This window comes from Lissotriton vulgaris, chromosome 5 (assembly GCF_964263255.1).
Source record: "Lissotriton vulgaris chromosome 5, aLisVul1.2, whole genome shotgun sequence".
Lineage (NCBI taxonomy): Eukaryota > Metazoa > Chordata > Amphibia > Caudata > Salamandridae > Lissotriton > Lissotriton vulgaris.
This window is the reverse complement of record NC_141693.1, coordinates 1,034,619,199-1,034,645,328: the sequence shown is the minus strand read 5'-3', so window position 1 is coordinate 1,034,645,328 and position 26,130 is coordinate 1,034,619,199. Positions and strand designations below refer to the sequence as shown.

At 42.1% G+C, this 26,130-nt stretch overlaps 1 protein-coding gene across 2 annotated transcripts in view; it reads left to right on the top strand.

The window, feature by feature from the left end:
* The window catches only part of LOC147711949 (solute carrier family 2, facilitated glucose transporter member 9-like), a 292,102-nt gene that overhangs the window by 252,019 nt on the left and 13,953 nt on the right, over positions 1-26,130 (top strand). For both annotated transcript variants that reach the window (XM_086922666.1, XM_086922667.1), the window contains exons 9-10: positions 4,624-4,725; positions 19,404-19,479. In XM_086922666.1, coding sequence (XP_086778792.1) covers positions 4,624-4,725; positions 19,404-19,479 — 178 coding nt within the window. The remainder of the gene's footprint in view (positions 1-4,623; positions 4,726-19,403; positions 19,480-26,130) is intronic.

Here is a 26,130-nt window from a genome sequence, read left to right as displayed (position 1 = left end):
ACTCTCCTGTCCAGGGCTGAAAGCAATCGCTGCCTCGAGCGTTCTGGAGTTTTATGTCTGTGCCCCCTTTGGCCACTCCTGCACTGGTTTTAGAGCAACGCCTGAGGCTGGTTTAACTTTCAGACACTACTCACTAGTCTTGCAGTATTCACACTGAAAGTTCATGCACATCTCACGTAACACCACAATAACAAACAAAACCAGACACTGGCAGTCTCCTCTTGAGTAGCAGGTGAATTCTAGTGTATTGAAGCTCTTGTTAGTCGTGTACCTCAAGGTGTGTATGAAGGGGTTGAGTCAGTAATCTTTCCGTTGCCTTTGATCAGGAAGGTGTAAGCTGACAACGTATCCAAAGTTGGTTGCACTTGCGGTCTACGTTTTATTTCTTTTTCAGTCTTCTGGGGAGCCTTTGGTTGTTGTCTGTTGCGTTTACTTTCTTCCAAGAAGGAAGCTTTCACCTCACCTGGTAGTCCCAACTACTTGCATATCTTTCAAAACTCGCATGGTTCCCATTTTGAAGTGGGAAACCCAGCTTTCGAAATCCTGTTTGCCCCAGGGTAGGTGAGGAAAGCCAGTGGCCAATGATACACCTGACTCAAATCTCCACTGCAGTGAAGGTTGGATGATGGCCCGCACATCAGAGGCCATTCAAAGCCCCAGTACAATTTTTAATACATCCCACGGAGCAAGGTGCCCGTCCACACATATGGATAGCTGCCTATTGGGGAAACGGGACTACCTGTGGACTTGGGGGGGGAAAAGCCCAGATCCAGGGTAGGCAGCACTAGTTAATCTCCTATATTCGCACTGATGCTGCTTCACATTGCCAGTCCTAAAGTCAGACTGGTGCCTTGGTGGACCGGACATCGATACAAATGGTGGAATGACTGCTGATGTCTCCCCACTCGTTATCCCACTGTACGCGCTGTTGGTACATCTGGTCTCCAGACAATGTAGCTCACACAGACTCCAGGATGGTTCATGCGCTCTATAAATGACAAAAACAAATAAAACGTTTCAAATTTTCTCATGATTTCATGAGGATGGCTCGACATTTTACACCCATTGAGTCTGTGGAAAGGCCAACCACTCTGGAAGGGAATTACAGACGCTACTTAGTTATTAGGTCTTGCCAGGCGCATTTTGAGGAGCAGTGTTTCTCATTCAGACTGTTGCATTGCCTTTTGTCTTGGCCCCCACTTGATGCTAGCCTCCTCCCTGCAGTCTTCATTCTAACTTGTCATTCCGAGTCAGCCCATGCCTTCATTCCGGCCTCCCACTTAAAGGCCCATACTGTCATTTCTCACTTGGTTGGGATTCAGCCTGTCTTGCCATCACTTGCAACTCTTGTGGAGCAGGTTTGGTTGATATCACTCCAGGGCATGAAGCCTAGCAGCCCTATTCAGCATCCGGGATACCACCTGAAGTACAAAGGCGTATGTGCCTTTATGAGCAGGCATATCCACTTGGGAATTGGGGCACTCCGGGGCAGAACTAAGCACATTAGGTATTGCTGTGGCATTGATGTCTTTGCCTGCTGTAACTTTTTTTTCCAGGGCTGCAGTGACTATAGAGGTGCTCGTTTATGTGTCCATGGCTTATACTGTTTCTATTGGCATAGGCGATGCACATTGCTTGTGGTATATATATCTGTGAGTAACACCACCTACTTTGCATGTGTTTTTTCAGTTTTCTACTTTCTTTCATTACTGGGATTCTTTGATTCTTGCTTTGTGTTTTGACTACAGACCATCCTCCGTGACCATGAGTTTTTCGAAAACAGTTGGCTTTCTGGCTTTCAGTACAGCTACTGTAACATAGGGCTTATATGTTTTGATATGTCAAAAGCTCATAACTGACTAGTTAACCGCTAAAACATAAAATCGGTCTTCTGCAATGTTCGGCTACCCTCAACAAAATGATCACTGAGATATTCGATATTAAAATTATCTGTTGTCATCCGACTCCTCCCTGATGACGTGACTTCCACTGGCAACTGCTGTCTTTACGCCATGGCCTTTGATTGGGCAAATATGTGGCAGATACTCCTTTCGTAAGCTTTTGTGTGCTTGGAACACCAAGGAAAAAGAATGCGGACTCTCACATATGTGCACACAATTAACAGCTTATGTTGATTCCCAATCACCTGGAACAGGATAATAAAGGGTATTTTGTTTGCATTTGCTTCTTGCCTTAAACTTTACCAAGATGGTTATGCTAGCTGGCATGGGAGGAAGTGCAGTTTTTATTTCTGTTGATACCGCATCTGGTTGGTGCTCCTCTGGACGTGCAGATTCTAGGTGGCATAGATTGGTGAATGTCATTATGCTGGGTCCCATAGTCCCCCATACCAAGTAGGTCGCATCTGTTTTTGTGTCTCTACAATGATTGTCTGGTACATGCCTTATTTTCTCTTCTGGTTCATTGCTCGTCTACTTGCAAAAGAAGACATCAGGCAGCATCCGACTGAGGGCTTACATGCATGTCTGTTTCTAGCATACCCCCCCCTTGGATTGCTTAATCTTTAGTAGTTTTAAAGTTCAATAAAGAACACATTCCTTCTGAAGGTACTTCAATATACCATGTAAACAAACACACTATTAAAGTTGTTGCAATTGGAAGAGATGATAGAACAGGCAAAATATTGAAAGCCATAACTAGAAGAATAAGTTATTGTAACACAAGACATTGCACATACCTCTTGCTTAGGGGGATGAGGTCCATTCCTCCAAAGTGGCTGCCAAGAATTCCTTTTATCACCATGTGAAGTGATATTCCGGCTGTAAAGAAACATGCCTGTCCTGAGAGTGTAAGCCTCTAGTCTGCAGCACTCTGACATGTCAATTGTGTATAAATGACATGGCATATGGCCATGCAGTGATATAAAGTCCGTTACAGCCAACTTAAACTAATAGGAACAGCCCATTTAGCCTGTGTACATTGCACGGAATGGAGGTGCTTACGCTATATTGCTTTTAAAAACTAGGCCACCTAGTTGTGAACTAATTGAGGATTCCTAGTTTTCCAAAACCGCGAAGTAATGAAGTGGAACCTCCGCACCCCAAATTTAAAAGAAATGGACAAGCTTCAAGTATCTTCAATCTAACAAAAACACTCTAATCAATTGGCTGCTGCATGATAGATTTTCAGACTGCAGACAGAGTACACTGAGATTGCACACACGCACCAGAAACACTCCTTTGAAGGGGCCCATCCAGGGAATAATGGCACAATATTTATCGAAACACAAGTAAATATCATCAAACTAAGGCGCTTTCTAGAATTGTGGCCCGTGCAGTTAAGAGCTCTGGGGGGGGGGGGGGGGCCCGATTACAGGTAGGGCACACTTTTCCGGTTTGGGCCACAGCGCAAGTAGGTGTGCAGGGTGCAACCAGGGTAAGTGTGCCCTATTCTGTTGACTGCGCTGTCCATCCACCTCTGAGCCTCATAGAATACCACGCACAGGGTCTTTCAGGCAGGCATTTGGCAGAGAGTGATGAACTCTTTTTAGTATTTAATGGTTAGTCTGAAATATCACGGTCTATTCTTACCCTTCATACCCTGATTTCACACATGAAAAACACACGAGCCATCATGGACCTGTTTGGACAGTCCGTGGTGGTGGAGTGCATACTATTCTTAAGGATCATGATTAACACCATAAACTGTTGCTCCATCAGAAACGTCCCGAAAAGGAGCAATACTCACCTTTTTCATTGTAGGTCAGAATACTACTCCAAGTTTCTGTGTTTTTTAGTTGTCAATATACTTTTGTGCGGATAGAATGCTGCTAGGCTGAACATGCTGATGACTTTGACTTGTACAGCAGTCGTGGTCCTAAAGGTGTGTGCTTATTCATAAATCGTGTGTCCTCCATCTGAAAACTAGATATTAGCAGTCTTCTATTCCTTTGTCTGCTACTGACCCTGAATGAGGCTTAAAGCGCCTTTTTAAAAATTACTTCTTTCATTGCAGAACATCCCTACCGGAGACTTCCGTATGAAACACTCACTCACTTATGCACTCTATCACTATCACACATATAATAAACACACCCAATTGAAAATGATCCTTCAAATTAAGTCATCCTGCCATGAATGCTCATGTTGAGGTGGTGGTAGCCGCTACTTTTGGGCCTTGGTCTAATGCTCCAAATCTGTTTGACTAACTGTACAAGATCCTACGTTCCTGGAGAGCCATGCATTTGAACCTTTAAATTGTTTCGGTTAAGACATTCACAAGGCATGCCTCATATTAGATTCAATGCAACATCTACAATTGTCAAGTTCTTCCAATGTTAGCCAGGAGATAGATGACCAAAATTGTTAAAACATTCAGACCGCATAAAACATTCAGACCGCATGAGATCCTATTACAAAGAGACACTCTGTCACTGGTTTACTGCTATTGAGATCTCTCCATGCTAGGTCAGATTTAATAGTTCTTCAGCCTCGAGCTGCTTTGTTAATTGCTTTCTTTTATGATCTTTGACAACTTTGGCTCATTCTGGCAGGGCGGGTGCACTGTAAAAGCAGTGTCCAATGCAAAATGTAGCATCGTCCATGCCTGGATTAAACTAAATAAAGTTTTGCCAAATAAATATGGATTTGATTTTCTTCATAGTGTTTCACCGTTGAAAGACTTGGAAGACGACCCCTCATGATTTGGGGATTTTCCTTCATGGGCCTGTGCTGCGCAGGAATCACCTTGGCGTTGGTGCTGCAGGTATGTACTTCCTCCTTCAGTTTGTGCATATACTGTGTAATGTTTTCTGGGTACTTTCAATTACAGACTGAACTCTAAGGTTTACTCTTCCGAAAATGAATCCGTGGCGGCTCCTCCGCTAAGGTGGAGGAGCGTCGCACCACTGCTCTCGGAGCATTGTAAAATAAAAAAATATATTATTACAGGAGTTATTTTATTTTTAGTATCCGCTAGGTTCGGGGTGCACGGTCTCCTGTGACGAGGGAGGAAGAGTGCCTGCTGCACTCTGAAGTGCGCATGACAGTTTGACTGGCAGTCTTGGCACAGACAAACCGTCATGCACACTTTTCATGCTCTGCAACCACCCAGGCTGCTTACAGTCTGGGTGGAGTACATGCCCAGGCTCCGGATTCCTGGCTGAGCGCCAAACCACTACAGCTACCACTATAGACGTATAGCATGTATTTAGCTCTGCATATGTTTGTTTTATTGTGAATATATTTCATACCACATTTGACCAGATACCCCAGTGAACAATTGCATTTTAAGAATACCCATGACATTAATTTCAATGTCAACTCAACCTACATGGGAGGGAATGATGTAATGCATGGCAAAAACAAGAGCACACATGGAAGTGCAGGGCTAATGGTGAATTGTAGTAATTGTTATGATTGGTAACAGCAGCGCTAAAAATACGTGCTATATGTTTGCATACACAATTTGCTATCGGATGTGGAGGTGTTAGAGCTGGCCCGAGCAGCACTTTGCAGATCAATGTAGCAATAGGATTGAAAGATGTCGATCGCGGGCCAGCAAATTATCATTTCATGAAAGGTACATCACAGAAAATCAATTTTCACTTGAAAATGTATTAATGATTGTACATAAGTTGGTCGAAGTTGAAATGAGCGGAAAGCCTTTTTGTGTTTATGATGTCACATGCCATCTATTGTAAATGTGTTTTCAATTGCGCTTTATAATCAGTGAACTAGGGTGAGACAACCGAAACGCATGTTTTTTTTCGGTAGCACTTTGCAAATCTCACTAATACTGCATGACTGCTTTTAATTGGCATAATGTCTGCTTCCTTTCTGGAGTGGTGAAAGGTGTTGCTAAAGAAGTTACGCGAAGTGTGCTGACTCCACCATCAGTCGACGCACCTTTTGGTTTGGTGCACACCGTAAGCTGGCAAATTGTGAGGAAAAATAAAATATATATACATATGTTCTTTTCACTGAAAGAACCTAAAGGTTATAAGGACGTTCTAGTTAAGGAAAAGTAAAAAATCTTAAAAGCTCACTAAAAGGTTACTGGGACGTTCTAGTTGAACTCAGATTTTGTGCACACACAAACCTAGAAATTCATCAGTTAGAGTTATCTAAAGTAACTAACTTGTGGCCTAATGTAACTATTATTCGCAACTCACCATGCATGGTTTTCTCATCAATTTCACTGCAAACGTTGCAGTGATATAATCAATGATGTCATAGAAGATGCCATGAGTGATTTATTATGTGGAATAATTGGCAGTGCATGTCAAGGGCACAAGTTATAGTCACTTGAAATAACTATAACTGCAGAATTTTTATGGCTTTGTGTGTAAAATCTGAACCTAACTATAACGTCCCTACGTTTTTAAAATGCTATTTCCTAACTATAACATCCCTGTAACCTTTGTTTTTTTCAGCGATTTAAAAAGTAAATATAATACTATAGCCTAACAATGTTCCGGTAACCTTTGTTTTTTCTAGTGAATATCCACATTTTTAAATTCTATTTCCCAACTATAACATTCTTGTAACCTGTGTGTGTGGTGGGTGTGTCGGTGCGTGTGTGACTGGCTGTACGGGTCTCTAAATGGGTGTGTGAGTGGCTGTGTTGGTCTGTGAGTGGTGGTGAGAGTGTCTGTATGGGTGTTACATGAGTTTGTGAGTGGGTGTGTTAGTGCCTCTATGGGGGGTCCTCTGAGTGGGTGTGTGAGTGGTTGTATGAGTTTGTATGTGGGTGTGTGAGTGGTTTTCTGGGTCTCTGAAGGGGTGACTGAGTGACTGTATGGATATGTGAGTGGTTTAGTGGGTCTGTGTGAGCAGATTTGTGGGTATGAGTGCAAGTGTGACTGGCTGTGTGAGTAGGTGTGAAAGTGGTTTTGTGAGTGGATGTGAGAGTGACTGTACATGTGTGTAAATGGGTGTGTGGTTGCACATGGATGTGTGAGCGGGTGTGTGAGTGCCTCTGTGAGTGGGTGTGTGTGGTTCTTCGGGTCTTTGAGTGTGTGAATGGTATTCTGGGTTTCTGAATGGGCATGCAAGTGGCTGTATAGATGTTTGAGTGGGTGTGTGAGTGGATGAAATGTAGTTTTTTTACTAATTGGGATCTGGATCTGTCGCAGAATTACACCGGGGCCGCACTGAACGCTGCGGTGGATCGGTGGATCCTCGTCCCAGGGGATCAGGATACCTCTATCCTGACGCCTCGTATCCTATTTACACTTCTTCCCCTGCCCCCTGGAACAGTGTCCTGATTGACAAAATGGCCACTGCAACATTTCTCTCAGGTTGCAGCCAGCCAGTCACGCATTGCTGTTGGCGCGTGGATCTCCGTCTCTAGATATACATAATTTGTTTTCTTTAAAAACTCAAACTATTGAACAAATTTACACCATATTACAAAAAGGACTCTTATTGGACCAAGTTCTAGCTTGCTGCCAAATTTGCCATAATTCCTTTCAGCGGTCCAGGCTGTAGTGGTGTACAAAATCTTTATGGGAAATTGCATGGGAAAAACATGTTTTGGCCCCACCCCTTTTTCTCAGCCCACACTTGACTAATCATCCCAACACTTTCCAGACAGCTGAAGTGACTGGCAAACTAGTTTTGAAAATTTCGTGATTATTCGCTAAACGGTGCTAAAGTTATGAGCAAAATAAAGAAGCCATAGCAGACAGCCTGTAAAGCAACTGCACTTTGGTAGGTGTATTTAAAATGCAGATATTTGCACAAAAAGCAGCGAAGTAGCCTGCTGGAGCCCTTGAGAGTATCAATATATTGGAAGCAGTAACTTTAAAAAGAGTTTAGCAGTATGTCTACTTCACAAATGACAATATAATTTAGCACGGCTCTCCACACCATCGAAGCAGTTACCACGGTTGGGGGACAAGCTTGATGGACCATAAATCTGTGCTGCTCCTGTTTTAAAGAACTATGTTTCTGTTCTAGCCAGAGACCTGTCAACAGGGCATCAATTGTGGCCATCTTTCTAACCTTTCAGAGGGAAAATTCCCTGGAAATAAATTCACTTAGTTTGGAGGAAAAACAGCTTTTTACACGAATGCTTCCATTTTGCTATTAACGCGAATGCATTGTATTGGTTTTGAGGACTACAGGACATGCAGGTGCTGTGTAGAAACTTGCCATGCAGCGGAGGCAAACGTTACTCTCTAATCACTTTTTTTTTTCTATCATTGATAGTGGATTGTTTTATTTGAGCTCTTCCTAAACTGGCCATTTGATGTTAATAACTGTGTCTATGGTAATCTATTAATGCAAATAAGGCAGTGATGCATAACACACTGCATGTACTGATTTGAAGCTTGCATTGTCCAATATTCTGTTCCCGCAATGTAATCCAGGAGCGGCTTTAGCATTTTGGCTGGCGGCGTTGCTGCAGTTCATACATCCTGCACCCAATCAGGAGTGAATGTGCAGAATACTCTGCCTGTGCCTTATGCACCAGTGAGGAGAAGGAGACTTAATTGTGGGAGCACTGAGGGCTAACCACATTCACCAGCAGGGCTCACCATGAAGATTGTGCAGGTTGCACAGCAAGCAGGACCTGTATTCTACTTGGCGTGCACTGTCCCTGTTTGCGCTGTGGTGCATCATTAAATAGATGCACTGAGCACAAAAGGGGACAATGCACTCTATTACAGACAATGTGCTGCCCCCCCCCCCCCCCCCCCAGTGCAGACACAAACTCACTGGTGCCCTGGGGACAGCGCATTTATGAAAGGCAGACAGGCTTTTTGAAGAATCTGCGCCATCTTTCACAGTCCATGCTACACGTAGCATGCTTGATTGTGGGGAAGGGAGGCAGAGTTTCCCCTGCTGGCAAGAACAGTGAGTGACTGGACACGCCTTCAGAGGATTTCTAGGGGTTCATGGGATGTCTTTTCCCTGCCCTTCCAAGGGTGCCCTCTTTGCCTTGCAAAGGCAGTGCACCCCTGACTGTCTTTTGCGTCTTTGCTTCTTCACCCAAGTCTATAATGCGCTACAGAGAGGCAAAATGTTTCCCTCATTTGCATGGAAATTGAACCAGATACAAATGAGAGAACACCCTGTTAGGATCACGCTGGTGCTTTATGTGCACCAGTTGAATCTTTAGTGCAGGTGGGGCTGTGCAAGCGTCTGTGGTCCCTTCTATTCTACAAAGCTGCCATGGAGGATCCTTTTAGTTGCAAAAAGTGGGTGCATTTTGTGTAAAGCAACCCTTAGACGAGTAAAGATGCTACTACATGCAGGATATGGCGACCACAATACTAGAGCTCTAATGAGATTTAACATAGCTCAAGACCGTTATTGGCAAGGTGAACCGTCTCAATAAGAAGGCTAAGAGAGGTTAGCTTAGAAGAGTTTATGGGTCTTAGGAAGTGTGCCCACTGTAATGCAAATGATGGGAAACATTAAAGAGCTAATGCATTCTGCTTGTGCAGCAAATAACCCCGTGCTAGTTTCCAGAAATTGAAGACAGGAACGTCTTCTGAATGAGTGCAGCAGATTGTAGAGGATATCAACATACCGGATGCCAAATGTGAAGAGAGCATTCAGGCTCCATATTATTGGGCAGAAAATGTGTGTACGGTCATTGCTTATTCTTGAGAACAAGAGCCTATCGCAAGGCTGACTGCCGAGAAAAATGAGCATTGGTACTGCATCGTTTTCACCTATGTAATCAATAAAGAGCTGTTTTCATCAATCATCGTCCTGGAGAAGGAAGGAGCTCACTGACCGATAAAACAGAGGTGGACAGTATGTGGTGCAGTAGCCAGAGCTGCTGACTCAAGAGCTGGGGATCCCGGTTCGAGTCTCCCCTGCACAAAATCCTGTGATTCTATGCAAATCACTTAATCTCTCTGAATGATAATTGTTATATAAATATGCTGCAAGAATAAAAGGCAACATTTTAGTAAAATATAGTTCCACCAAAGCGAATGTTAACAGTATATCAGCAGTGGGAAACTGATAAGAGAAGCAAACGAGGAACAAGGTAAATTCAGGACACTATGCTATAACCAATAGAAATAGAGGAAAGGTAAGTGGCATGCACAGGAACCAATGAGAAGCCAGGAAAGAGAGGAGGCGGATGTAAATCCCTCTTAAGTATTAAAAACAATAGATTTCTCAAGCACAGTGCAAACGCAGTGCAGGCAAAACCTATTGACCTCATGTGAGAACAGAGTGGTAGTCTTCCCAGATGTGGGCATGTAAACTCTGGTATGAGCCAAGGGTCTTGAGGATATGTCAGCTGGGCTACTGCTTCTTTTAGCAACCTGCAAAATAACAGGTCTTTGAAAGTTGTAGCTTGCCTGAAATGGTTTATTTTGGTTCGCTTTGCTAATAAAAAGATGTGCACTTTTGGGAATGATCATTGGCACTTTATTCTGCTCATGTTCAAAATTATCAACTGTACAGACTAAGAATTGCGTGCTTAACTCGTTCTAAATTTTGTAAACTTTGAATTTATCGGGTTTCGTAAATTAAATTGTGTGGACATGATACCACTGATTGGGATTCAATTGGGAGGAGGAATTGCCTGGATACATAGGGTTCAGTTCTCCACCAAATGTTGTTTGTGTCTGTGTGACATGTAACCGATTAGAGTCCATATCTAGTTAGGCTGGGTGAGGGACGCCCAGAGAGTTGAAAGGGGTCCGGAGAAATGTATTAAGTGGTTGCTATTTGATTTTGTCATTTGTCCATATGTGGTGGCATGAAGGAAATACACACACAATGACGAGGCAATTAGAACATGGTATTTTAGAGACCCTTCAAATGAAAGCTTTGAAATTGTTACAAAAGAGGGTGCTCAATGGTGATTGTTGTCGCTTTGAGGGGAGCATATTCTAACTTCTGAAGTAACGTGCTGATTGTACGAACCTTCATCTCTGCTGGAAGATTGGTTTGTCAGGACAGAGTATCTCCTTACTAAGGACTCACCTTTGGTGTCCATAATACCATATTTATCTGCCAGGAATGTTTTGTGGGATCAGGCGGAAGTGTTCTACACTCGGGGGCAGATTTACAATAACTGGCGCATCCCCAGGGATGCGCCAGTTATTGTGCGCCACAGTTCCGCCACCCATGTTGCGCCGCATTTACAATGCGGCGCACCACGGGCAAGAATGGCACAGATGCGTGACGTATCTGTGCCGTAAAGGCAGCGCATTGCTGGAGTTGCGTCGCAAGCGCGACGCAGCTCCAGCAATGCTCTGGGGGGCCTTATCTGTCCAATGCTGCGTCAAGCCTTACGCCTGCTTCAAGCAGGCGCAGGGTTTTGACGCAGCATTGGCCTAAAAGTGCCTGCGTGAAATCTTGTAGATTTCACGTAGGCACTTTTGCGAGGCGCACCTGCCCCGGAACGCCCACCCTGCGCCGGAACGCCCACATGTGGCGCAGGGCTTTACAACGTGACGCATCTGCCTTGATGCATCACATTGTAAATGGGTCACAGGGATGCACCACGTTTACGCCGCCGTTGCGTGACGCAACAGCAGCTTAAACGTGGCACAAGTCCGACATAAATCTGCCCCAAAGTTTTAAACATAAAAAAAGTTTATTCGGGAACAAGTAAAGTGCCATTTGGCCAGGAGTCATATGGTCAAAATGGCAGCATGGGCTGTGTCATGCAGTAACAGAAAGCTGGATATTTTCAAAGAACATCAAGGAAGGGCGTGGGCATTGTCCAATGTGAAGAGCAAGAGTGCCTCCACCACTGGGTATCAACGTCTGATTTAAAGAATGAAGTTCTTTGTTTCTCAGCAGTCAGGGCTAGTCTTGTTTTATCAATGAGCAAATTCTAGTTCAGTTTGAAGTCCAATACAATGACTACGAATGTGGCATTGGTGAAAAAGGCTAAAGATATCCTTACAAACTTAGGAACTGCTTTCCAGGCGAGAATAAGAAGGGCAGAGCTAGTGTAATGAATACTTCTGGATTCAGTTTAAAGTAAAGTTTCCTCACCAAGCTCTTTTAGGGCAGGTGTACCAAGCTTTCATCATCTCAAGCTTTATGTGCAGCTGTGTATCTTTAGCATCTTCTGGACGATGAGATCTCTAGATGCGCACAACCTATCCTAAAAGCTACATTTAGACTTTTAAGACTCTTGAAGAATGGATTTATCTTTGCTGGATTTCATAAGTGTCATGGTGAACCATGTCAAGTGCCTCTGCCAAGTGTTTGAAAAGGAGTATAGAGGCTACAATACTGACCATTATGCATAAGGCATTGTATGGTACTGATAAAGTAGTGTTTTCCACGCTAAAGCCAGACTGGGAGCAAATTAACATTAACCCAGATGTGTATCTGATAACATTTCAACAGTGTGTGAAACCACACAACTATCAGTGAATCTGGTGCTGAATAGGAGGACGCTATTGGGCGTTTTCTCATAATTGTGCTAACATTTGTGTCTGGTTTCTTTATCAGCAGTGTAGTCTGTTCTGAAGCAGCCTTTGCATTCCTATTGTTTTAAAAATGAAAATAGTATTTGTAGCAATTGACAGCCCAGGCTTTGGATACATGTTTTGGTGAGAGGCTGGTATAGGGTCTGCTGTGTAAGTGGGATATTTAGAAAGCAAATTCCCTTGTTAATGTTTTTGGCTGTGGTGGGTAAGAATTCATTCTGTCTCACTGTACACTTGTCTATAGATGTATACATTGCTTTGATTATTGAGTTAATCGTTTTAAATACTATGCCTCTAACCTAATCCTATGAGTTTTTGGAAGGTGTTCTGCAAATTCCAGGCATTTTTCAATTGAGAGGGGATATTTAGTTGGTGGAATGGTGTATTACTACTTCAAAATGCTTTCTAGGCAAATGAATCGGTGTCTGAGATTTTGAAGTATCCAACTTTGATCTTAAATATGCGTTCATAGTTTTTTGTGCATCTCAGAAGAAGTTTATTAAAGAATGTTTGGGGTTTGCCACCATTTTCCTCCATTGGGTGTCATGGCTTCTCTTTCTTGTTGAGGTCATATGAGAATGAATGCACCAGTGACCTAGACTTCTTTCTTTTTTAAGCTTGGGGTTTTAGCTTTTCAATAATGTGAGACATAACTTGTTAGTGAGAGATAATGGAGTTCATATCCTTGTCTTTCACCTCTTGGGACAGGTGATATTTTATTAAGCTGCTGAATCTGGTCATTGTGTTTATATTCCATGCCTATTATATATGTTTGAAATTCTTTTAAGTTTTGAGGAAAAGATAGCCAATGCTGGTCTAACCATTCTACTTGATGTTATTGCTGAATTTTACAAAGCATATCTGGTCATTTCCCTGCCCCTGTAGACTGTATCAGACTTCAACTCCTTCGCTGCTAGGCCGCTCCTTCCCCCTCCCCGTGCTAAGCCTTTTTTGGTTATTTGGGGCATTTTGACCTTATCCCTCCATAACTTTTGATCCACATAAGCTAACCATGCTTAATTTGAGTTATTTTTTTCCAACATGATGGGGAGTCTACAGGTACCCAAGGTTTGTGGATTCCCCTCCACTGAGGAATTATTCGAAATATAGCTACATTTTGGGCTGGTCTGGGAAAAATGGGAAAATAGTGCTGCAGAAGAAAACATCGGTGTGTTTTTTCCTGCAAATACCCACCATGAAGAGCTGAAATCACCAGCTTTCAGTAACAGGCAAACCTGGATCAGAAAACAAATTTTTCAACAGTTTTGGCATTTTACTGGAAGATGGCTCGTTTTCATTATTTTTTTGTTCTTTCAAACTCCTTCCAGTTAGTGGTGGAAACGGGTGTAAAACCCATGGTTGATCGGGGAAAGCTATACATTTCTGAAAAGAAGAGAAAATTCTGAATTCTCAAACGAGTTATTTGTGTAGATCCTTAAAGGTTACCTATAAAATAAGTTGGAATACAAAAATGTTGAAAGTGAGTCGAAGAAAACAGCCTTTTGTGTCTGTTTTCAGCTGCAACTTCTTACTATGGCTGACACTCTAAAGCAATATTCTGTTGCGTCCACTGGACCCTCCTGGTTGCAGGAATGTATGGTGCCTGTAGGTTCTCCAAGAGCCCAAGGTACCCAGAGCCAACAACTGAGCTGTACCTTACAATGGTTTTCATTATGTACGAACTATACAGCAAATCATATGGTACATTATAAAGAATGGAAAAAGGGTATGAAGGAAAACCCTGTATTTCTGACATGTACACCAGATACTGAGTTTTGGAACAGTGTTTTTGTACGTCTGTGAATGTATTGATACACTTACAGGCATGTGTTTCAGAGGGCATTTTCTAAAATGTCTGCTGTGTTACACACTTGCATTTGAAAGGCACAAATATTATTCAATTGGTAATAAATGCCCTGCTATTCTGTATTCCCACATGTCTCCCGATAACAATGATACCCCACTTGTGTGGCTGACCCTTGCGCCTGCAACACAAAACACCCCAAAACGTGGTCTAGGAGACATATTTCAGCCAGCAGTGGAAGTTATGTTATGTTAATTTCAATTTATATAGCGCCAAATCACCGACCGGTCTCTTAGCACTTGCTTTGGGAACCCGTCCTGGCTTTCCCTGCGAGAACCCCTACTGGGCATCCCCAAGGTGAAGACCAGGAATCCCATCGCGGTAGGGCTGTAGTGGAGATTAAGCAAACTATTGCCCAGAGTTGCAGAGTGTGAACCCATGATTTGAGTAGGCACCGAGGCGAGAATTATCGAGTCCGTGGACATTTTGAGCTCAACACCCTGCCGCATCGGGAATTGAACCCTGGTCCCAGGTCTGACCTCTGCATCAGGGTCTGCCTCCTCTAACCAGTGAGCCACACTTCTCCACTAAGTTGGGCCCTAGTTCAGCTGTCACCTAGGGAAACCTAGCAAACCAGCACCTTTTTGAAAACTAGTCACCTGGGGGAATCCATGGTGGCTGTCACCAGGTATTTTTTTCACCCAGACTCCTCCCCCCCCACCCCCCAAAAAAAACAACTTTGCCTCGTAAAAAAAATAAAAATCAATTTCTATGAGGAAAAGTCCTGGAATATGCAGGCAGCCACAAATTTCCTACCACCCAGCATTCCCTCAGATCTCTTAATAAAAATGCTATCTTACTTGTGAGAGTGGGCCAAGTGACCGCAACACGAATGGGCTCCAAACGCAACGTAGACACATCAAATTTTTTTCCCTGAAAAACAATGTTTTTGGGGGAATGTGGGTAGCTATGGATTTTGGGATCCAGCTCAGCTGGCACCTAGGGAATCCTGCCAAAATAGCAAATTTTTAAAAACTACACACCTGTGGGATTCCAGGGTGTGGTGACTTGGCTGGCTCACATCCGTTTTTTTATCCAGAATCCCCTGCAAAGCTCAAACTTGATCTAAAAACAAACAAAAAGCATGTTTTCCTTGCATTTCTGTGAGGAAAAGTCCTGGAATCTGCAGGCAGCCACAGATGTCCTACCATCCAGCATTTCTCTAGAACTCCCAAAAAAATGCTACCCACTTGTGTGGGTGGGACAAGTGCCCATGACACTAACGGGCGCGAATCGGAATGTAGGCACATTGCATTTTTCCACTGTTTGGGAAACTTGTGGATCACTTGGTTGGCACAATTTGACTACCACCCAGTGTTCCCCTCAGTCTCCCAATTAAAAATGATAAAAACTTCTAAAATAAAACACTGAGGGGGAACCAAAATGTGTCCAAAAGGGAATTCTCTACACTTTTTTGGCACTTCCCTGTTGCAGGCTCTTGGCTCATCCATACAAGTGAGGTATCATTTAGATCGGGAGTTGAAAGGGAACACTAGGTGGAAGGAACTTTGTGGCGGCCCAGTGATTCCACAAGATGCTCACCAAGAAACGTGCAGAAAATGTGACTATTAAGCTAAGTTTAAGGTTTGCATGTGACTGGGTAAGAAAAAGTTGGGGGGTACATGCGAGTCACATCTCCCTGGACTCCCCCAGGTGTTTAGTTTTCAGAAATGTCCAGGTTTGATAGGTGTCCCTAGATGAACTCTAAGCCTGGGACCAAAAACACAGGTACCCCCCTTGCAAAAACTGGTAATTTTGTGAAAGATAATTTTGATGTTTCTACAATACGTTTTTGGGCCTTCCATGTCTCTGGCACTTAGCTCACCAACACAAGCAAGGCAGCATTTTATCGGGAGACCTGGGGAAACGCTGGTTGGTAGGAAATCTGTGGCTACCTGCAGATTCCAGGACTTTTCCTCACATAAATGCAAGGAAAATTAGTTTTTTATGTTAAGTTGGAGCTTTGCAGGGGATTCTGTGGCAAAAAAGAAACCTGGTGAGAGCCACACAACTCACTATGTGTCTAGTTTTTAAAAATGTGCTGGTTTGGTAGGTTTCCAGATGTGCTGGCTGAGCTGAGGGCCCAAAATTCACAGCTACCTACATTGTAAAAACAAATTGTTTTTCAGTGGAAAAATGGATTGTGCCTATGTTGCGTTTGGCACCCGTTCGTGTGACGGGCACTTGGCCCACCCACACATGTAATTTTGATTTTTTTTGGGAGACCTGGAGGAACACTGAGTGGTAGAAAATTTGTGCCGACCCAGTAATCCCACAAGTTTCCCACACAGAAATGTGCAGTAAATTCAACTTTTTAGCTATTTTGAGGTTTGCAGGCGATTCTGGGTAAGAAGACACTGGGGGATCCATTTAAGCCACACCTCCCTGGACTCCTCAGGTGTCTAGTTTCATGAAATATCTGGGTTTGGTAGGTTTCCCTAGATGACTGCAGATTCCTGGACCAAAAATGCAGGTGCCCTCCTTGCAAAACCCAGTCTTTTTGTGATCGATAATTTTGATGTCTCCACAATACATTTTGGGCCTTTCCTGTCACAGGCACTTGGCCTACCCACACAAGTGAGATAGCATTTTTATCAGGAGACCGGAGGGAATGCTGGGTGTTAGGACATTTGAGTTTCCAAATATTACTGCGGAACCATCTATTCCTCAACTACATACAAATACTGGTTGGATGTGGCATGAGGGTGAGTGAAAGGTTAAAATTTTTAATTTTATTAACAATAGATATCACAAAAATGTAATACTGCTAATAATTGAAAGTTTAAGAAAACTGAACCAATGACTCGCAGCTCAGGAGCTGTAAAGCCATAAAAAGGCTCCCACCACTTTACAGGCCATTCACACACCTTTCATGTGTAGCATAAAGAAAAACATTCACACCGTCAGTTGTGGGCCCAGCACATTATAACACTCACATCAACAGACTGCTCACCCTTTTCCTTGACTGTGTTGCCACTGCCCTATCAGGGTCTTGACCATGCCTGGACTGCGTACATGCCTCCATCTTTGAGTAAGCCTTGGACTGTTTTGCATCTATTCTGAAGGAGGAAGAGGACTGCATTTATAAATGATTGCTGCAGCCTTATATCCATTTATGCGCTTGTCCATTGTTAAATGTGTTCAGCCATAGCCCCAACAAAAACATATGGGGAACTGTTAATGCCCTAATTAAGGAAAAGCTAAATTACCTAAATTTCGACAGCACCATCATACTCCTCACAGGTGAGCAATCACTCACAACTATTGATGCACCCCTCACATACTAGCAGCCTCGTTCTATCAATAGCATTCAGACACCCATGACACAGCAGTCACACCTTACCACAACCGCTCACAGACAAGATCAAAAACGCTTGGTAATAACTGCAAGCAAGCATGGCTGATTTCCCCACAGTATTCGAAGCCCAGAGAAGAGCTACGAATTGGCAAAGCTGGTAGGGCTGTATTTTCAGCTGTAAATCAGACTTCTTGCCATAGCCAATGCGTGTTTTTGATGCGATCTCCCAAGCATCAATCTATGCCAGTGAATTTCGGCAGATCATATTCACATTATCGCGAGATTCTCGACTTCGAAAAAAATGGCTCTGAAACAGTCCTTAACACAATCGTCCTATAATTTTCACTGCTACACATCTAACACAGATGATATATTTATAAATACATATACGTTAAATTTACAGGAAGGATTTTGGAACAGGGTGGTTGAGACTTTTGTTCAGTGGTATCTGATGCAAAGAGGTCCATCCAAAAATCAAAATCGTTGACACAATGTCCCCCTATTCTGTGCATTCCACCTGGTCATGATTGAGGCAGAAATAAATCGCTGGGAGCAAGACAAAAAACATGTTTGGGGAAAAAAAGAGCCTTGGGTAAAATAAGTAAGTGAATGCAGTGCATAAAACAATGGTAATGTTGAACTGAACAATAGAGAGAGAGGTGTACATTCCAGAAATATTTTACATACTAATGTCACTTATTAGGAAAATGATACCATTTTCTGGGTGAGGCTTGGCGTGTGCTTATTTTCTCTAAATTAGACTAATTGTCTTCATCTTTCGAGCACATGATCAGTTTCTTTCATAGCTCTACACGGATTGTGGCTGTCGGATGAATACATTGCATTGTAGGTACACAGTGACCTTGTGAAAACACTTGCATTTGCTCCTTACCCTACAGTCGGGGAGTGACTTACAACTGTTAGTGGCAATCGTACGTAGGAACTCTGAGGATAATGTTGAGTTTAAGAGGTTTCTGCAATGTTCACAAGATTGCTCACCGTTTCTGACAGTAACAAATACGTCATTGAATTTATATCTCGAGTACATTTTTGAGGCTCTGTGAAATTAACTCAGTCTGTGATCATTTGTTTGTATATAATCATTGCTAGGCCAGTATATCTCAATGTGAGTTCAATCCAAAAGGTCCTATGTTTGGTAACCGCTGAAGACGCCTATTGCCCATTTATTGAGCGGCATAAAATACAGTTCCAAAACTAAGGAAAATATTAAATCCCCTACATCTTCTTTACAAGTATAGTGTTGTAGGATGTACCTGGCAAGAAGTCATTTCCATAATAAGCACTTTCTTCTTTGGGCATGGATATTGCAACACTGACATTTATAAACACAGCTATGTGCATAGGACATCTTCATTATAAACTACAAAATAGGTGTGTCCACATTCACAGAGAAAATATGACTATATACGACTCTTACAGATACTTATACATTTTGTGTACATGGCAAAGTTAGACATAATAGACTAGTGGAAAATTTGTAATGTAGCCTACTGATTTTGCTACAGATGGTACAAACAGAAGATCTGGTTTCCAAACCCACCTTCTCCAATTAACACCAACTGTGATTCTGGATTAAACCCTATTATCCTAGGATTCAGCTAGTTCACAGTATGTACTAAAGAAAAATAATCCTTGCTCACTACACAATAAGTCAATCAAAAAGTTGGCAAATTGGCCTATTTGATACATAATGACTTGGTAAAAATTACTGGGGTGGTTAGATCTACGTAAATATGAATTAAAATGTCTGCATTTGTTGGACCTTTCATCCACATATGACTCAGAGGCTTTTGTGTGTAACAATGGTAATCAGTTGTATGTTTTTTCCCCTTAAGGACAAGGCTCCTTGGATGCGCTACGTCAGCGTAGCCTGTGTCATTGGAATAATTGCAGGCTTTTGCATTGGACCAGGTAATCATTTCATTTTGTTCATTTTTTGCTATTCTCTTCATAGCTTTCAATACTGAATTAAAAATGGTGAAGAGACAAAGACCATCCTGATAGAGGAGATGATTACTGACTGCATAATAGGGCCCACTTTTAAAAAGTTCTTAAAAGCGCACCCTAAGGTTGATGCCTACGAATGGGTGCTGATTTGAGATTCATCCTTGAAGGCAATTGATGTCAAACCGCTTCCTGGTAGGTGCCAGACCTGGAAAAACTTAACTTACAAGTTAAACCACGATAGTGTTCAATCGGAAATCCTATAAATCATTATCCACACTCCTTTTTGTGCCACGGGTAAGGTAAAAGTATTGGAGGGGAGTTTGGAATTAGGATGCCTCCTATAATTCAGCAAGAATGGAAATGTTTTTTGTTTTTATTAATGTTCCATCTTTTGCAGTAAATATATACTCGGAATATCATTTATTTTCTCTTAGTTGCCAAGGTCTCGGTGTGAACAGTTCACCATGTGGCTGACACTCTTCCCCACCCTGGACCAATTAGTGGCTCTTGACACCACTGCCATCAATATCCTGATAGATTGTATGTTTAATATATTTATATGGAAGAATACAGCACTTTACTTCTTTTTAGTCTTCCTTTCTGGATCCCAGCAAACAGGTCATGATGGGGGTGATCTTCTGACCTCTAATGAAACCCTAGCCCGCATGATTTCTGAAGATCAACCATTCTACTACACACTCTAGATAGCTACTAGCTTGAATGGAAATCTTAAACCAATAAAACAAATGTATAATGGATTCCATTAGATACACCTCTATATTCAGATGCTGGGGGCCCACCTTACTCTTTTGGTTAGCTCCTCCCTGCAATGTAGATTAGTGGCAAGAGGCCTCATTCCTGACTTAACATAATACATCTCCCCCCCCCCCCCCCCCCCTTCCTCCTGCATTGACCATATTCTCACCACGGTATGAAAGGTAGCTTTCCTTTTATTTAATAAAATTGGTTTTAATTGTTACATCAAACAAAACCTCAAACCCACTTGTTTGTTTCCTTTGTTAATATACAGAGTTTTGTATAGCACGGTCATATCACCTTGGTCGTACAAAAAGCGATGTTGAGAGCTAGTGGAATATAATCTTCATATCTTTACTATTTTGGTACTGCCCATTGCATCATATATTCAAGTGCATGTTCTCTTCATTATAAATGCATAGTAGTCAGTATGGGTTAATGTTTTTCATTGCAGCCAGCATGATAATACTGCTTGCTAGAATATATTGTTTAATGTTCGTTTCAGTATAATTTAATATCTTGAGTTTTTCAGGTTTTTTTCTAACCGCAATCAAGGTATGTAGGAAAATACGTAGGTGAAAGAGCATTGAGGCACCTATTTTGATAGTTTAAATAACATTCAACAAAGTCCAGAGAGGGAAATCTTCACTTCCAGGGGTCAGTAAGTGAAAGGTTGTGCAGAAGCTTAAACCACCTCTTCTTTCTGAAGGCTAAATGAAGGCGCATATGGCTCCAGACAGGCTTCTCGGCTTGCCTGGAGACACAATAGCTGCTAAGAGCAGAGACACAAGCATCTGTCTTTTTATACAACATTACTTCTGCTGTTCCACTAACATATGCAGGTAAGAGCAAGGCTATTTCGAACACTCACATAGGCTTCGTTTACTGATATAAGTAGCTTAATTAGAGGGGGAAAAGAAGAAGTTGGAGAGCAGATAGAGAAATTCTGAGTTGCTGTTATGATGTTGCAATGTTTGTAACTTTTCTGTCTGTTAACCTATACCATTGTCACTATCTTGTTTATATTTATAGCAACAACTATACATATTTTATTCACTACAATAGATTTTTTTTATTATAAAAAATCATGAAGTATATTCCAAATGCGAATTCTTGAATGTGTTTACTAATGGCAAAAAGAAATTTGGAGCCCAACAATACCCTTGTGACTCTTACAGGACTGATCTTTGCCTAATATGCACATTCTTCATCTAATGCTCAGTGGGTTATAGTCAAGTGTGTTCTCTGCCGTGTGATGGTATGTTGATTGTCTGCACTGTCAGCGTCTAGAGAATTGTAATCTTGGGCCGTATTCTGCAGAGAATCCACAAAACCTAAGATCAACTAGATATTAAAAAAAAGTCCTAAATCCAGCAAAGATTATAGTTGAAAGTCAGATGATCAAATTTAGTTTTAAAGTGTTCCAAATTGATATTTTAATATACACAGAATGTGATTAAACACACTTTGTAAAGCAGTTGCAGATTAAAATAAATAAATAAATCAGATCTTGCGATATTCCTACTTCACAATCCCAGAAAATACGATACCATGTTGGTGATTGGACTGTAACAGTTGACAGTTGTTCACTTGTTGTCTTGATGGTAGCTTAGCACTTCTTGCGCCCTGTTCCTCAGACAGTCGGGGGATTATTCCAGGAACTGAGGTGGTCGGCAATGGGAATGAATATTTGAATAGGTTTGGTTTCAGCTTATTCTTGAACAAAGTTAGTTTGCTCCTTCGATGCGAAGGCAGTGAGTTCCAGAGATGAGTTCCCAACACATCTGCTGTGTTCTTGAATTTTTAAGTTATGTATGCATTAAGGTTTGCCTCAATAGATCTTGGGACATGGCACACTGAGGGGAAAAGCTGTTACGTTTTTGCAAACAAAGGGCGCTCTGAAAGCAGTTTCAATGTTGCTCTCTATGCAACTGGGAGCCAGTGAAGTTATTTGCAAGCCTGAAATTGTGGCCTGATTTTTTTTTTTGTAGTAGACTCTCTAATTGTCATCTCTTCATTCAGAGCTTCAGTAGGGATGGTATTACAATAATCGAGTAATAATAGCCCGCAGGCAAGTGTCGGTGCACTGTGATATAGTCGTCGTAGCAGTGGAAGACTGTCATGAAGTAGAAGTTAGTGTTTGTGACAGAAATTTCCTTTTTTTACATCTCTGATGGTGTTCTAGAGTTCATCTTTGAACTTCTAATGATCTTCTGCCATGCTTTAGTATCCTGAAGGAGCATACTTGGATCTGTTGGAAATAGGCCCGCGGCAGGTTCTTAGGTGGCATTAGTGAGCCAGCTTTTGAAGGTAACCTATATGCTTTGTGTAATGCAATATACAGAGCGTTTCAAATTTTGTTCTTGATTCTACTGGGAGCCAGTAGAGTGCTCTCAAGGCTAGGTTACCATGGTTATGTATTCGTGAGCCTCCAATTGAGAAGAAAATGTTCCTTTAGGCAAAATTCAGTTGCCTGCCACCAGGCATTTAAAAGAGTTTTTGTGTTTCCACTTAAGCAGCCTTCACCAGCGGCTACTCAAGAAAATGTGATTGTACTTTAGATAGTCTACAGATATCAAGTCTGGTAATTCTGCGACCTAAATGCCTTCAGTCACATTAATCCTATCCTCATGTCCCTTGAATATCTACAACACTGACCCAGTCCCTGCAAAACGACATCTGCAATTCTATTTCCTCTGTACCACATCCATCTGGTCCCCTAACTGTCATGCTATCTTCCAGGACTGAGATAGTTCATAGATATTATAAATGTTGGACTGCATGTACTCCTCTGCCATGACTTATCTGCAGCCACTGATGCTATGAATGACTTTGGGATTGATGACAACAATTGATCGTCGCCAAAGTAGTTACTTACACCAGGCATGATGCCGTTCCAGTCTTCTTTTCACTAGATGGATGCTGAACAATAAGCTTAGTTGCTTTCTGTTTAGTCTATGAACATTGAAGCACTGGCGCCTCAAGGCTCCCCTTTAATCCCCAAAACACTGTTTTTATGTGTATGTGGGCTTTCTGTATTCACTGCTCCTAAATGTTTAATTCTTTGGCATTCACATGAAGTCCTACAATTATGGTCCATCTCCACTAATAAGTAATATTTGTATTCCCTTGTTGCATATTTGATTAAAATTCGGAACTAAATGCATTCTAAAGTGTTACATTCGAACACTTTTCAAGCCAAATTCATCCACTTTGGCCTAAAAGGTGTTTGGTATTTAAAAGCCCCTTGTTCCCATTTCCAATTTCTGGGTACTAAGGCAGTACAATTTTGGGTGCACTTGTCACACATCCCTTATGCGCTGAGAATGCACAGTGTAGAAAAACTACTTCTTTCAGATTTTTAAGCGAAGGCAAAAATATCCACTTTTCTCATCCACTAGCTAGGCACTGATTATAAGCAGTGACTTTTCTCCATTAATATATTTATATTGTGATAAAATGCTTTGTAGGTGGATTACAATAAATCTCCTTTTGTAGTGGCAAAGAACTAGCGGTGCAGCTGTGCTTTTAACTATGAATGTGGGAAACAATGTTTTTGGGGGGAATAATTGACTCCTCTATTTATTAATTAAGAAATTGAACTGTCTGAAATATTTTTTAATTAACTACCCCCACAGTCCATGCAATGCCCTCTCCTCCTTGTTTTAAAAAGCCAGTGTTTCAGGCTGTCAGTGGCTTTGTGTCCAACATGGAAACCATTGGAGGCGATGTCTCATTGACGTTATTAACAAACCCAATTTACATATCACTGTTACCACCTGGATGCCCGTTTGCCCTATGCTAAACCAGAGCGTGACTTAGCAGACCCACCGCCTTTGCCAGCTTTGTTGCCTCAGGATCTCAAATTGGACCCTTCTGACATCCAGACTTTATCTACATCTCGGCTTGGCGCAAGTTTGCCGTGGTCTTGGGCTGTAACTTCTTATATTCTGTTGAACTTCCCATTTTGTGCTACCCATGGCTGCCTCCAACACTAGAAAAATTTGTACAGTAACTAAACAGTCTTCATACAATGGGTCGCCTATTTAATTACTCTTTCTGACTGGGGTTCGCTGATGCTCCATACATGGATCAGTTTGTATTTCGACAACTACATGATACACTTTGCTCCCGCAACCAGTCTTATCCTCTTGCCTCCAATTATTTTCCCCCCGTAAACTGTTAATTACGGACTCAAATGGTACCCATAAGGTAACCAAACTCTACCGTACCTGCATGGTCCTTAGAAACATGCCCACTACGGCAAGGTGAGGCAGCAGTGGGAGACAGATCGAGAACAGCCCATTCCTGATGGAGACTGGTCTTACTGTTGTGAGCAGACTAAGTTAGTCTCACCTAATCACCAAAACAAGCTGCTCCCTTTCCGTTTCTTACATAGATCTAATTCAAATTCTGCTGGCTTAGCTAAACTCGACCCTACAAGGTCATCCCGATGTCCTAAGTGTAGATTCCCTAGGGCAGGCTTCCTGCACCTGACATAGACCTGTCCACCTATTGCTAATTTCTGGACTGATGTATTCAACATCCTCTCACGCATGATATAGTTTATTCTGGGACCCTCTCCCCTACTGGCTTTTCTGGGTAATGTAGCATCTGTCCCTAAGAACGTCAACAGATTTACTGCCATTGCTTTGTCTATGATGGATGGTGTTGAGCCACTGTTATTCTTGGACCTCTCAGTTGAATTCAACCACCATCAAATATTCCCTCCTCTGCGTACTTCTAAAGTTAGACGGCTTCAGAGGGATCTTAATAGAATAGTGTAAATTGTTTCTGGCCAGTAGGCCCCAAGAGGTGATGTATCCCCACTGTAATTCTGACTCAAATTAGTGTCTCCCAGAAATCCATCCCATTCCCCCTTTGGTTTGTGTTTGTACATGAGAACTGGGCTAGGTTTTAGAAATCTGTGGACGATCCTCAGCTGGTATTTAAATTGGCTTATGGATCTGCTAACTTTTCTAGGTCATCAGATTGTCTGTGCTGACTTCCTCTTTGAAAACCATCAAACGGTGGATGGGCTAAATTTCTTTTATACCAAATACGGTAAAGACTGAACTCCTGCTTGCCATCCCAATGCCTCTTTATCAAATGTTTTTATTGGACCTTTCTCCACGAACTTCTGCAGTAGTCCTAAAAAAAGTTGAAAGGTCTGGGGCTAACTATAGATAAGTTATCATCTATCTCTCAGGGGATAACTCTGCAAAATCTCCTCACTTTCCCCACCTAAAGTCTCGCTGTAGGATCACTTTTTTTCTGGAGCCTATTCTCCTCATCCTGGTTATCTATTTTGATCAATTCTCCTCTTGATAACGATAATGGAATTTAACTTGAAAAGCCAGAGAGGATTAGATCTTGATTCACCCAGTTGAGGGTGATGCTGCCTTGGTAAGTGGAGCCTTCAAAAGCACATGTTCTCTACTTTGTGTACCCTTGTCAGTTCAGCTTGCTTGTGACTCTAGCATGCAGAGCTATTGGCTTTGCCAATGTTGGTTAGATTTGCCATTGTTTTTTGCAAAAAACATGTAAAGATGGCTTCCTCTGTGTGGGCATGAAATGGGAAGCAAAAGCACCATCGACAGCAATGTGGGTGAGAAAGAATAGGCTGCAGAATAGATAGTAGTTCTTCGTACATTCAATAGATCTAAGAGAGACAAACTCCTGTGGGCTGATCTAATATTTGAATGACAATGTCCCAAGCCAATGACTGGAAAAGAGAGAACACAAACAGCCAGTGGTTTGAAGTGGGCTGCCCCAAAGCCCATTCTTAGTCTCTATTAAAAGTATTAAGTACAATAGACCTGTCGACGAAAGACTGCAAATGCTGTCTGTAACTGAGAA